Source organism: Anomalospiza imberbis, chromosome 4 (genome assembly GCF_031753505.1).
Source record: "Anomalospiza imberbis isolate Cuckoo-Finch-1a 21T00152 chromosome 4, ASM3175350v1, whole genome shotgun sequence".
In the NCBI taxonomy this organism is placed as follows: Eukaryota; Metazoa; Chordata; class Aves; order Passeriformes; family Viduidae; genus Anomalospiza; species Anomalospiza imberbis.
Window position 1 is genome coordinate 54,484,136 of NC_089684.1, and position 14,672 is coordinate 54,498,807.

The following is a 14,672-nucleotide window of genomic DNA, read 5'->3' on the forward strand; positions in this document are numbered from 1 at the left end:
TTGAACACAATAAAATGGCCGCATTCCATAAAACCTGAATCTAATATGATTAGATTCTCCCAGAACAGGGCCTTTGTTTACTAATTCATATGGTTTAGAGTTTTCTGTGAAAATAAGAGGCTAACACTTGAATGCTAGTATCAGTTTTATTTTTGATAATACATTGTCATGAAGAACAATCAAGGTATATAGGTAATTTTTAGGGGAATTTGTACCACTATAAGCAGCTGGATGAAGCTTTATTAATACAGCTCTATGATACATTTTTTCCCCTCAAATCATCAGCATAAACCTGTTCATTCCAAGAATGCTAGTGCACATCCAGCAAACATATGGCTTGGGGATATATATACACACACTGTCTAAACGAACTGGTGTTTTTACCTCAGAAGGCAGTATTATCTTTGTAATTTAGGCGAAGTTCCCAGAAAAGCTTAAGTATCAGTGTTTTGCTTTGTTTCTAAAAGTATCTGGGAATAATTGCTAAATGTTCCTCCCATTTTAAATCTATTTTCTTCAGAAACTGTAATTGTCCTCATCCTTTCACAAAGGCCGCAGTGTGCCACTGTCTTGGATGAAGTGGAGAAGAATGTGAATCAAACTGCCCGCAGTTTACACACCTGAAGGTATCAGGAGGGTTTCTACTTGCTGCAAGAAGGGATGAATGGTACATCAGGTGGAATTTATGCCAAAAACAATTCTTCCCTGCCACTGACATACTGCTTCACAAACAGCAAAAAGATAGATGGAGGAGCCAGTGTAGTCGTGCCATGTCAGCTGCCTATGTCGATACTTTATCCTCTTGTTGGCTCCTAATCTCATAGTATGACTTGATTATAGTCTTCCTCTCTTCTTTCTTAAGCTTTTCTCATTTGCCTATACGAAGTGTGGCTGCTCTTTTTGACACAAACTGTGCCATACGTGGGCCTCTGACACTGTTACCTTGATAAGACAGAAGACGTAGGCAGGATGCTGCCAGCTACAAGCTAAGAGTCACAATTGTCTTAAATTAGGTATCAAGAAAGTCACCTGGTGAACAGAACAATTAATGTACCTTTATATTTCCCTCCTGACATGTTTTTGGGGTGGAAGTCTCTAAGAATAAAGGCATTTATTTACATATATTTGCTCTAGCTGACTGTTTCAATGTTTTATAATTTGCCATTTCCCTAACCATTTCCTACTGAAGGCAAAGGTCACTGCAAAATCTAAAGAGCCCTTTAGACTTACTTGCTAACAGGTTTTCTTTCTTACTAAGCCCTCAGGGATGCTGTAAAGACACTTTGTGAATACACAGGGGCTCGTGGACCAAATGAAAACCACTCTCCAGCCTTGCAATACATATATAACCCCACAGGTCATGTGGCATTTGTAGCCTTAATCAGTAAGATAGCCCAAGTGACCTAGGGACGGTAAGAGAACTTAGGGGAATCTTGTGGGGCGAACGCAGCCGTGGTGAGGCGGGAGCGGCACTAGGGCCACGGGCAGTGGGTACCACTGGCAGTGGATGCCTGGTGTGTGGTGTCCCTCCCCAGGGATGCGCGTCCAGGCTTCGTGGACAGCCGGGATGCGCGCCCATGCTCGCACCGCAGACACGGGCGGCACCTGACGGGGAGCGCACACCGGAACGGGACGGGCAGCAGGGAGGGCTCTCCTGGCCGGGGCAAGGCCAGGCCGGGGCACCGCATCCCGCCCAAGCCGCCGTGGCCGGGCTCGGCTCGGACTGCGCGGCCGCCCGGCCCCGCCGCGCTGCCGGGGCTCTCTCGCACCTGCGGGGCCGCGGCGGGGCCGGCGCTGCCGGGCGCGGCGGGTCCTGGCGAGGCTGCGCCGCCTCCGCCGGGAGCTCCGGGCGGAGCCTTCCCTCCTTCCCGTCCTCCCTCCCCCGGCTCCCCGAGCACCCCGAGGCAGCGGAGGCTGCCTGCGCCCGCTCCGCTGGGAGAAGGAGGAGGCGCCCCGAGCCACGGGCGCTGGGAGCACAGCAAAGAACAGTTCAGAGCAGTGGGCGCATTCCGGAGGGCGACACCCATGTCCCACAAACAGGGTATCTGGAAACGCGCTCCTTCCCCCGGCACTCGCTGTCCCTCTCATCCCTCCGTTCCCTTCTCAGCCCCCTCCGTCTCTCCTCCCCGCTCTCTGCTTCTCCCCCTCGCCGCCACTTTCCCTTGTCCCTTCCTCAGCCCCGTGCCCCCGCTGGCCCCGTGCCCGACTGACTGTGCCTTTCCTCCTGCCCAGCCGGCGGCCCCCCCGGCGAGAGCGCGGCTGACTGGTGCCTCTACCAGCTCAATGGAGCGGCCGAGTTCGAGGTCTCTGAGGGTGAGTACAGGGATGCTGAGGGGGCGCGTCCCCTCGCCCGTTGTCCCGGCCCGCAGCCTGTGGAGAAACGGGGCTCGCTGGTGCCAGAGGCACCGTGGCAGCCGCCCCCGCGTGTGTGCCCAAGGGCAGGTGTGGAGGTGGGCTGGCAAAGGGATATCTGCCCGTGGTTTGCGTGTTCCAGGCCTGTTAAAGTGTCTTGGCTGGTTTTGTTTTGGCTTTTTATGGGGAGGAAAAGTTTGTTTTACGTGTTGGCAGCTTGGATGGCATGAGTCCTTCTGACCTTGGTGTCAGTGGGTGTTGGTGCAAAGTGGACTGGAAAGTTTTCTGGCCTTTTTTAACTTTTAACTTAGAAGAAAGAAGTCACCTGGAAAGTTTTATTTATTAATGTTCTGTGATCAGAAGAGGAACTGTCTTCGCGTGTCAGGGCAGGAAAGCCTCTCATGCCAACCATACCAAACTGTGTATGGTTTTGAACGTGCAGAGTATCTAAACTTAGGTGCGAACCTGAGTGCTCCAGGATGCCAGATGTGTAGTGTGCTGTGCCCATGAGCATCTTCCAGTATCTGTTGTCAATGAGTTAAGTGGCACTAAGACCTCATCTTGATGTTTTTGGTCTGCTGGGGTTATGGATTTCTAAGAAGAGTGTATTTACTCTTTGTAAATATTTAAAATGCATCAAAAGTTGAGTTAGACTGAAAAACTTTCCAATACTGAGGAAGGTGGCACCCTGTAGTAGATTGGCTTCAGATTCAACATTAAGGAAAGCTTGACAACAGGGAAGCACCGGAATATAGGAGTTAGGTAGATAATGAAATTCCATTCATTTGAGATATTTAATGTTTGTTTCACAAACATACATTGAATAGATAAAGCTCTTACCTTGGGGCAGGCAGAAAGATTGCCTGTTTGGTGCCTCTTCAACTGTTATCCACGATCCTTTGGGATTTGAAGTTTTGTGTCTTGTTTTTTGCTGTTTGGAGAAATTATTTAAACCCCAATGTACTAATAATAAGCTATAGCTTGTCCAAGGTTTTGGACTGTTTTTCCTTCCTATTATTCCACGGTGTGCGGTGTCTCTGTATTTCAAGGTGTACTTAATAGAGTGTGTAATTACACACAATTGCATACTAAAGCATTTATCAAAAGATGTGATTTTTTTTTGCCTACGTGATTTTTTTTGGTGAAACTGCATACCAAACCAGATGTGATGACGATAGATGGGGGTGGAAATTATATCCGTGTGAGGGAGTGTAATGAGTGAGTGACAGCATTTCTTAGGCATCACAGAATGCTGAAAATGAGCTTTAGGTTGGCATTTACTTTCATTTAAAGATTTGAATGAGTAGAATATGCTTCTTAACCTCATTTGTCTGGGTAAATACAAGTGTTTCAGCACTGCTTTGAGATGATAAAGTTTTTTCTCAACAGGTGTTTTATTCCTTTGATTTATTGGGTCATCTCTTTTCACAGGACATATTCTTTTAAATTACTTTGCTAATCCTGACTTCAATTCTCTTTAGTGCTGCCAATTTTTGGATTCCCAATTTTATTCCCCAACTTAAATAGGAATCTTACATGTTTTCTCTTTACTCATCATGGAAATATATGAAATTCAGAAACCAGGAAACAAACTGAAGCAATGTAATTTGATCACAAAACCTGTAGAATCAAAGTCATCTGCAGGTAGTAAACCCTGTTTATGTTAATATATTGTATATAAAAATGACATGTATTTTCCAGAGTACATGCTGGCTATTAATGCCAATTATATCTAGGAACACATAGAGTAAAATAATCAGCACACTATGCAGAAGTGAAAAGTAGTTCAAAGAAAAGTCCATGGTGGCAGGTGACTTGACCTCTTTTGCTTGACACTGTTTTTGGATGAAGTCCAAACCTTTTCCTTTGCTGAAGTATGCCTCTAAAATAAATTACATAGAGCTAGACAGAATCTTTGCTTTAAAATTGATTGTTCCTATGACTTCCATCACAGACTTTCTTTTCTCTCTTTATCCCAGTTCTTTTTTACTTTTCAGAAAGGCCACGACTTCTAATTGCTACTGCATTGGTTAGCTGCATTGTCCACCTAACTGATGGGCAAAGGGACTAGTTAATCTATATTAAATATTATAGTGTGATTTATATATCTAGATAGATATCTGTGTATATAAACATTTGCATATTAATGTTATAAGTTTGGTTAGTGTTCTGGGCATCTCTTGCTGCTTTTGCTATTGAATCCTTGTATTGACCTTGCGGTACTCTAAACTGTCAGTTAGACTTCAGAATTGGGTTCTGCAACATTTCTGTCTTAGCCTAGGAAAGAAATTTTTTTTTTCCAAAAATAGATGTGTTAGATGAAAAACATTCATTTACATAACAGAAAAGAAAAATTGCATATTTCAAATGCGAGGAAAATAGAGCATAGTAAGTAAAATACCACAATCAAAGCCAAGATAATCATGTTTGATTTAGTCTTGCTGCCTTGAAACAAAATCCTATTTCAAATATTGCTACTTCTATAATTAATGTCTAAGTGCAAAATATATTTTATTCATGCTAAAAATCTCAAAGCACTTTGCTCACAGTAAGTGCAGCCTCACAAAAGCTGTATGAAGAACAATATTAATGTATCCATTTACAGGCTTCAAGAATGAAATATAGAAGCTAAGGATGTGATTTTCTTTAGAAGCTGAATGTTAACTATTAAGCAGATAGCAACATGGGACTTCTGAAAAGTCAAATCTTTTGCTCTGTGTCCAGTGATCAACTGGACTGTTAACAGGATTGCTTAATCTAGAGCCTTTGTTTTAAGTTCCAAATCACATTAACTTCTTGCAAACTGTGTAAGTTAAAGCACGTTTGAAATATTTTAGGTTGTGAATTCTAAGCTGGCATTATGCTATTCTAGATATGAATGATAATATGTTAAATGAAAAGATTCAGTCAAAAATAATATTTTTAGTTTTTGCTCTTAAAATTACCTCATTAAAGACCTGAGATTGGTTTACAGTGTAAATTTTCTTTTCATCTATTTTGCAACTTTATGCTCTTGAGGGGTTGAAAGCTCTTTTAGCATCTGTTAGCCTTGTGAATTGCAATGTGAACCTTCCTATTACATACCTTATGCTGCTGTAACATTCTCTTTCATTTATGAGTAATTTGAAGTGAGATTTATTGAGAACACGGGTAATCTACTGTTTTGCTGTGAAAGTAAAATTGAACAATGTACCATGTTAAGGAACTAGAAGACTTGTGAACTCATTAATTGGAGTTTAATCACTGTCAGGTTTATCTCCAATAGCTTTTTGTTTACTGTAGTTTTCAAAGACAGTAAGTCTGTATTTGGTTCAATACAGTCTTTTCCATTATTTCACCAATTCCATAGAAAGCAATGTGATTGCAGAAGCTTACAACTAAAGTAATGTTCTTGTGAATTATGTGTTCATTAGAAAGGTCTAATTAAATAGGAAGTCTCTTCTGTAGATGTTTTCACATCCCAGTCCTTTTGTGGCAGAACCAAGTAAGTGATTTTTCATTAGTCTTACAAAAAGGCATGGTAGCAGTCCTTTTCTTACTACTTCACAGTTTGCCAAGATTTCTTTCAAAGGATCATCAACCATGAATGGATGCTGTATTTCCATCTTAGGTGGATGGTGTGCTTTACAGAACTGGACTTCCAGTTGTCCAGTTTGGAGAGCACAGAATCATAGAATATGCCAAGTTGGAAGGAAGGGACCCACAGGATCACTGAGTCCAACTCCTGACCCTGCACAGCAACATCCCCAAGAATCACAGCATGTGCTTGAGCATGTGCTTGTCCAAACACTTCCTGAATTCTGTCAGGCTTGGAGCACTGCCCTGGAGAGCCTTTTCCAGTGCCCAGCCACCAGCTGGTTGAAGAACCTTTTCCTAATATCCAACTTAAACCTCCCCTGACACAACTTTAGGCCATTCCCTGGGATCCTGTCATTGTCACCACCGAGAAGAGATCAGTGTCTGCCCCTCCTCTTCCCCTCATGAGGAAGTTACAGACTGCAGTGAGGTCTCCTCTCAGTCTCCTTTTCCACTTGAACAGACCAAATGACCTCAGCCACTCCTCCCACAGCTTCCCCTGAAGGCCCTTCACCATCTCCACTGCCCTCCTTTGGAAGCTTTCTAATAGCTTTTTATCTTTTTTACATCACAGTGCCCCAAACTGCCCTCAGCACTCAAGGTGAGGCCGCCCCAGTGCAGAGCAGAGCAGGACAATCCCCTCCCTTGCCTGGCTGACAGTGCTGTGCCCGATGTCCTCCAGGACAGGGACATCCCACCTGGCTGCCAGGGCAGGTTCATATCCAGCTTTCTGTTGACCAGGACCCCAAGGTCCATTTCCATGGTGCTGCTCTCCAGCATCTCATTCCCCAGTATGTCTGTACATTCATGCCCCATCCCAGGTGCAGAATCTGGCACTTCCCCATGTTCCCTTCATATGGTTGGTGATTGCCCAGCCCTCTCATTTGCTGAGGTCCTTCTGCAGGGCCTCCCTGCCTTTGAGGGAGTCAGCATCTCTTCCCAGTTTTGTATCATCTGCAAACTTGCTCTGAATCCCTTCCAGTCCTATGCCCAAGTCATTTATGAAGATGTTGAAGAGCACAGGGACAAGGATGGAGCCCTGTGGAGCCCCACTAGTGACAGGTCCCCGGTCTGATGTCCCCCTGTCATGCCCCACCCATGAGCCAGTTGCTCAGCCATGCCATGATGTGTTTATCCAGCTGTGTGCTGGACATTTTGTCCAGAAGGATCCTGTGACAGTATTGAAAACTTTACTGAAATCCAAAAAGAAGACATCAACTGGCTTCCCTTGATCAACTAGGTGGGTTACTTTATCATAAAAGGGAGTCAGGTTTGAAAAGGAGGACTTCCCTCTCATGGAGCCATGCTGGCTGTGACTGATGACTGTGAGATACAGTGTGCTGAACTTTGATTTTTCTGCAGACCACAATTCTGTTTTTATTCAAAGGAAATAAAAATGCTTTGAAGAGATTGATACTCCCCTTTGCTCACCTCAGTGCATATTTACAGAATCACAGTATCAATTAGGTTGGAAAAGACCTCTGAAATTGAGTCCAACCTATGATTAAATACCCCTGTGTCACCTGGAACATGGCACTGAGTGCCTCATTCAGTCTCAAACACCTTAGGATGCTGCCAGTGTGCATACAGTGCTGTAAGGTGTGTCACGGGGCTTGTGTGTACCCTGATAGACCCTCCGGTGCCATGTATGTGGATAATGCAGTTATTCCAGTCCTACCTCACACGTTCCTGTTTATACACTCAGCAAATCCCTGTATTTCATCCATCCTTTATTTTGCACTGACTTATGTTGGTGTTTGGTTGGTTAACTATCAGTGATGTCGGAGAGCTGTTGAGGCACAGGGAAAGGGCTTCTGCTTGAAGTGGCGTCGTCATAATTTATTCCCATTATAACAGGGAATGTGGTTGTGTAAGACCAGACCAAATAAATGACTCATTACAAGAAAATGTGGGTATTTGATTATACTTCTGGTTGTTGCTGCACAATCTGACATTAAGTTTCAATATGAAATATTCAACATGATAGGCAAAGAGGAAGGGTTAGGATATATTGAAATTGTATTTATGACAGCTTTACTTCTAGTGATACTTTTCTACGGTAGTCCATTTGTGATATTTTTATATGTGGTTTATACATGGCATGCATTTTGTAAAAATCATTAATTCAGATATTTCTGTAGGCTATTATAAAAAAGACTGACAATAAAATACTGGAAAGTATATGTACTTGTTATGAAAAGGAAAAGGTGAGTGACTTATTTACATTTTTTATTTGTTGTTTCCTATTTTGTTGTTTTGATTAAGAGATGGTTTGAATTTATGGAATAAATTAATTTTTAAAGTACATTAAGATTATTTAATTACAATTATTCATAAAATCCTTGCCTACATAGTGTTTCCATTGGAACATAATATGAGTGCCAGAGTGTGTTTTCTCCTAAGAGTCATTAAATGTCATTTGACCATAAAACAAATACTTGTTAATTATTTTATTTTGCAAATGTCTCACCAAAGACTTTAGCTCCTTTTCAGTAACCTGAAAAGTGGTATTGCTGTTTGGATTAAGCTTGAAAAACAGACTAAGCTTTTTTTTTTAACTAGGTTTTCGGATTTTCCTTTTTCAAGGACTTCACACACTCCTCTAACATCCAGAGAATTCTTTAATTCTCTGGATCTTAAATGCCATAAGTTGCAGACTTCATCATCTCAGTTTCCAGAATGTTGTCTTCAGCAGGTTTCCTTTTTGCTTTCTAGTCATAGAGTGGCAGACTCATTTAGGTTAAAAATGACCTCTAAGATCATTGAGTCCAACCTTTGACCAAACATAACCATGGTGCCAGCTAAACCATAGCACTAAATTCCACATCCAGTCCTTTCTTGAATACTGGCTGTGACGGTGATGCCACCACTTCTCTGGGCAACCCATACCAATGCTTAACCACTCGTTCAGTGAAGAAATTCTTCTTGATGTCCAGTCTGGACCTCCCCTGGTGTGTCTTGAGGCCATTTCCTCCTGTCACTTGTTACCTAGGGGAAGAGACTGACCCCACCTGGCTACAACCTCCTTTTGGATAGTTTTAGGAAGCAGTAAAGTCCCTCCTGAGCTTCCTTTTCTCCAGACTAAACACACTCAGCTCCTTCAGCTACTTCTCCTAAGATTTACTCTCCAGATGCTTCAGCAGCTCTGTTTCCCTTCTCTGGACTCACTTCAGCACCTTGATGTCTTTCTTGCAGTGAGGGTCCAGAGCAGGAGACAGAACTCGAGGTCTGACCTCACCAGTACCAGGGAACAATCTGAGTACAGGGTGTCAGTCACTGCTCTGGTCCTGCTGGATAGAGATTTTGTTGATAATCTTCCTTATTTCATCAAGAATCAAAAACTTTTTATCATTTCATGGTCACTGTACCCAAGATGACCTATGACCACCACATCTCTCACCAAATCTTCTCTTCTTGTAAGCAGCAGGTCTAGTGGGGCACTGCTTTCCAGTCTGCCCCTTTACATACTCACTTGAATTTTCTAGTTTCTGTTGGTTTTACTTTTCCTTTGTTCTCTGTAACTCGCCCCTCCACAAAGGGAATTTCAGTCCACTGACTGTTGTACACTTTGACAAAGATGTCTCTCCTTTGTGTCATTGAAAGTCTGCCATTTGCAGCAGGTGCCTGCATTGCAAATCATAGCTCTTTTCCCTCTCTCTCACTCTTTCCAGGTCCATAAGGTTTTCCATTTTATATGATCCCTTCAGTTCCATCCAAATAACTCCTGGCAATTTTAGTTTTATCCATGCTTGAATGGTCAAAATTTCCTTGGTATTTCAGCTTGCCATATACTTTATGAGGCACTCAGTATACATATATTTCATGAAAGATGAAATCACATTGTTGTGGGCCTGATTATGCAATTATTAGCAAGTCAAAAATCATGCTTTCTAGTTACCTGGTCCAGAATTTAACAGACATCTTTTATGAACCCTCTTCCTCATTAAACACTCAATAATTTAATTCAGGTAATGATTTTGTTATCAATAATTACACTGATGAAGTAAACAGTGATTTCATTTGGGCTGTAAATTTGTCATTTAGAGTAATTTTTTATATTTAAGTCAAACATTGTCATTCAGCTTGAATAATGATGGACAATTTAGAGAGTATAGAATTGCCCGTGGCTCCAGCTGAGATACATAAAAATCACCAGGTCTTCAAAAATCCTCCTCTTCAATTATAGGTCAAGTCAGAAAGCCAGGGTACTTTTATGGAGATGAATTTTTGACAGGGGCAGAGAGTACCAATTTTCTGATTTTTCCAATTCCAGTTTAGAAATGTGTGCAGAAATTGCCCAAGCTGTCTTGCAGAGTGTCTGAAGAGCTGATGCACAGATAAGTTTTTTCTACTGTGCAAGGATTTTTTTATGTATGAACCTGTCAAAGGTGAAAGAAATTTCAAGATAGATTCTTCTGTTTCAGTCCAGAAGCTTTACTTCTGCAAATATGGATTCAGAAGTCATACTGCAGGCCACACAGTTTGAATTGTAATATTCTCATTGATCAGTTCTTTTCTGAAAAATGCATTTTTAAATAAAATTCTGAGAAATTGAAAGCAGAAGGTTTTTTTTTTCCTTGCATGTTTTTATTGGCTGATGAGAAAATTCCAAAAGTATTTCAAACTATTCAGGTATTTTCAACTACCTTTTCCTCACAGTATGCTTCTTGAATATAAACTAATTCAAAATAATGGGCAATAGCCCAGAAGTCTTTGTGGGATTGCCTAATGGTATATAACAAAACCCACCAACAGTGAAAAGGTTTATTTACTAGTCAGATTCTAGATCTTGCCATCTCAGCTGAGTTGTCAGGGTTTGGTGATCCAGAAGAGGGAGCTGCCACATAAATTTCTAGCAGTTTTGAACTTAGCAAAGTCTCTTTTAACCCCCCACCATGGATTTTTTTTTTTTTTTGACTGACTCCAGGGGTTTCATGTGATGCTTTTTTGGTCGCTCAGTTCATAGTTTGCTGATTTCCAGAGATAGCATTAGAGATTAGAGACTTAGTGCTTTAATTTCCTTCTATTTTCAGTATCAGTTCAGTGTGAGGTTTTAAATATTCTGCTTGAATACCACGCTAAAACCTTTGGTTGACTTGATGAATGCAGTCCCTTTTACTTAATCTGCAAAGTCTTTTTAAATGTAGATGTTTCTGACTAGCCCACCATGGATTTTTAACAGATGTTTTCTGTAGCATGGGGGAAGACCTTTGTGGTGGCTGGCCTTCCCCAGTGCAACTTCATGTGAGACAGAGGTGGCTTCTGAGTCATTGTAGTATTTTTTTCTGTGTAAGGAGTGGCTCTTCTGTCACAGTAAGAATATACAGCTGGTATTTTGAAAATAGCAATATATATGTAAAATAGCAAAACCAATGTGCACACTTCAGTGTGCTTCTAATGTGCTTTCTCTTACTTTTTTTTCTTTAGCACTGCAGAGCAATTTTTAGTGATTCCATCTATAATTTGTAGGTTATAAAGCTAAAGGATTTAGCTTTACTTTTTTTTCTTTAGCACTGCAGAGCAATTTTTAGTGATTCCATCTATAATTTGTAGGTTATAAAGCTAAAGGACAGTGAGGTACTGGGAGAAGGCATTAAAACTCGCACTTGTACTTGTGGACAGGAAGGAGACCAGATTTCCTGAGCATCCTGAGCATATTTTCAAGTGCATGATTTAACCTAGGCTCTGATATTGATGGGTGGAACCCTAGATTGCTGCTTGCTCTAATGATAGATCTTATCAAAGCTATTGTATCTTCAGATTCATTGTTAGTCATTTAGTGTTAAAAACTGATGCAGTGATGTGACTTCGTTTCATGAGGTAACTGGGGTATTGAGAAACAGGTGAGACTTTTTTTCAGCTGCCTAATATATTCCTTGGGTCTTTTTGTCATTAAAAGCTTAGGAGGATACTCAGTATTAGGAAGTTTATATTTGTTTCTCATGAAGAAGACTGAATACAGCCCTGTGTTGATGGTATGTTTGTGAGTGATCACCTAATTTATTTTGTGCAAATTTTGAGGTACTGGAACATGTTCAGAGAAGGGAAATTAAGCTGATGAAGGATCTGGAGCACAACTCTTGTGGAGGATTGCTGAGGGAACAGGGATTGTTTAGCCTGGGGAAGAGGAGGCTCAGGGTGGACCTTATTGCTCTCTACAACTACCTGAGAGGAGATTGCAGAGAGGGGGTTATTGGTCTCTTCTGCCAAGTAACAAGTAATAGGACAAGCAAAATGGCCTCAAGTTCCACAAGAGGAGGTTTAGATTGGATGTTAGGAAAACTTCTTTCACTAAAAGGATGTTCAGGCAGTGGAACAGGCTGTCAGGGAAGTGGTGGAGTCACCATTGCCGAAGATATCTAGATGTACCACTTCAGGATGTGGTTTAGTGGAGGACTTGGCAGTGTGGTGTTGGTAGTGGGAATGGGTGATCTTAAGGGTGTCTTCCAACCTAAGTGATCCTGTGATTCTCTTTCTGGAGATAAGTATAGGATAGGAAAAGACCTTTTGGTCCCAGTGAAGGGTGAGAATGGAGCATTTCATTTGTTATCAGCCTTGAATACTCCTGCATGTGGTAGTATCCTGCTGTTGACTTACTTCATATTTCCAAATACTAAATCTATAAATATGACTGCTTTCATAGAAGCGCTGGATTCCATTCATCTCTCTATATGGTATCATCATGTGGCCTTCAGAGTACGTATGCAAGCTGCTCTGTTAGACAGTTTAGACATTACATTGTGAAGTTGTGCACAACAGTCTAATATCGGAATTTGCCAACATGAGGAACTCTTATTTTTAGTTATTTTATAAAATAATTTTGAAATTCCTATTATTTTTTACATGCTCACAAATGTCCATACATACACCTTTTTCTTATATCTATGCAAGGTTCATATAAAGATCAAAAGAAAATTCTATAAGATCAGTGTAGATGTGTTTGACTTTTCCTCCAGGAGGCTTCAGAATAAGTACATAAATAAATACTGTTTTTTATATACATAATATTATGCAAATGGCTATTACAGTTGAAATATTTAATATTTAAAATTATTTGTATGTTCAAAAAACTGATGGCCTTTTCGTAAGTTTTTAAGTCTTCCATCAAATACAGTTTCTTTTCAGAATGCATACATTCCCTAGATGTTCTGGTTATGTTTATTTGCAGGCACATTTTGTGGTGGCTCATGTCACAGTGAATAGAGTTGACAGTTGGGCTGATTGCAGGAATATGCAAAATGTTAACCTCATAAATCTTTCTCCACCTATTATATTGTGTAATTTTTACAAAATATGCAGAAGTATGGTGCAAGCGACAGTTCCATTATTTTAGTTGGGACCATTTTGGTATTGCAGTTAACGCTGATGTATTCAATTCAGACACAATTATGTCTAGACACTAACAGTGGCTGTTGATTTGGCATTCTATTCATAGAGAGGGCATGTGTCATTCAAAAGTGAGTTGTAAAACTGTTCAGAATGGCTGCATTGTTAGTGATGTGTGTTTCCACTTCACACGACTACTTTAACTAATTACCATATTTAGTGATCTTGAGATCCTGATATGAAAATAACCCCCAATTTCTTTGGGAGATACAAGTTATGTTAATATTCCTTCTCTTTATACCCCGAATAAACTTCTGTGTTATGACTGGGCTCAAAGATGCAAAGTAGAAGTGTTATCCTTGCAAGACTAGATGGTTTCTTGTTAAATCTGTCTTACTGAGTAATCTTTGTGATCTTTGAAATTTTTAATACAGACTAGTTTTCGTCAATATATGGTTTTGTTTGTCAGATAACTGTTATTTTTGAAGTTTCTCTGATAATTTCTTGTGTTAACGTTGTAAACTCTGCTTTGAAATTGATTGTTTATTGTGGAAATACCCCATGCTTCAGATTTCATTTATTTGCAAGAAGCACTAACTTGGTGTCCTTTGTAACGGTATACAAAGTAGATGTAATAAATTTAAAGTAAGAAGAATTCTTATTTTTCACGCACTGCATCTTAAAATTGTAGGATTTTTTACCTTGAGATTTTTCATGTATGTTTTTTTTTCTCCCTTAATCTTGGCAGGTCGTTACTTTCTGCTGATTCCTCTATTCCAAACCAGGGCATCACAGCCGTATTTCAGTTTGATTGCTTTTTCTGGGTTGAGTTTTTTCTCCCAAAGAATACTTGCCCTAGTAGAATGTCCACCTTTCCAAGGTGAAAGCTAGAGAGACCTTGTGAGTCTGCTGAGTGCATTGAGAGTGTAGCTCTGCATTGGTGTTTCTTCAGAAAGGTGCCACCATGCCTCAGGATCTGTGACTTTCTCTCTCTCTTCATGTTCCTCCACATTAATCAAAAATCTTCCTTAAAGCATGACACCTGTGTTGACTTCTGGAAGTAGCAACTATGCATTAAAATTTATTTCAATTTAAGAATATTGCAAATTTAACTTGGTATTTCTGATTCCTAGTCTGATGATTTTAGAGGCACAATTGTTCAATGATAATTCCAAAAATGCACAGAGCTTTGTTAAAGGACTTGACTTCCCTTTTCTTGATGATGTCAAATCATAAAATATATCCATGCAGAAACAGTAAATAGACTATTTTGTGTCAAGAAAACAGACCTCAAAGTTTAAGCTTCTTGATTCTACTGTGTGACAAATCACCTCTGCTAGAGAACATCTCTAGAAACAGTAAGAAGATCTGTCTCTTTCCCCCCACCCCCCATGCTGAGCTGAGTCTCTAGAGCAGCT

General features: G+C 40.7%; 1 protein-coding gene across 2 annotated transcripts in view; it reads left to right on the plus strand.

Moving 5' to 3' along the window:
- Window positions 1-1,844: 1,844 nt before the first annotated feature.
- Window positions 1,845-14,672, plus strand: part of PPP2R2C (protein phosphatase 2 regulatory subunit Bgamma) — a 193,251-nt gene continuing 180,423 nt past the window's right edge. For both annotated transcript variants that reach the window (XM_068188637.1, XM_068188638.1), the window contains exons 1-2: window positions 1,845-2,041; window positions 2,233-2,313. In XM_068188637.1, coding sequence (XP_068044738.1) covers window positions 2,284-2,313 — 30 coding nt within the window. In that variant the 5' untranslated portion in view covers window positions 1,845-2,041; window positions 2,233-2,283. The remainder of the gene's footprint in view (window positions 2,042-2,232; window positions 2,314-14,672) is intronic.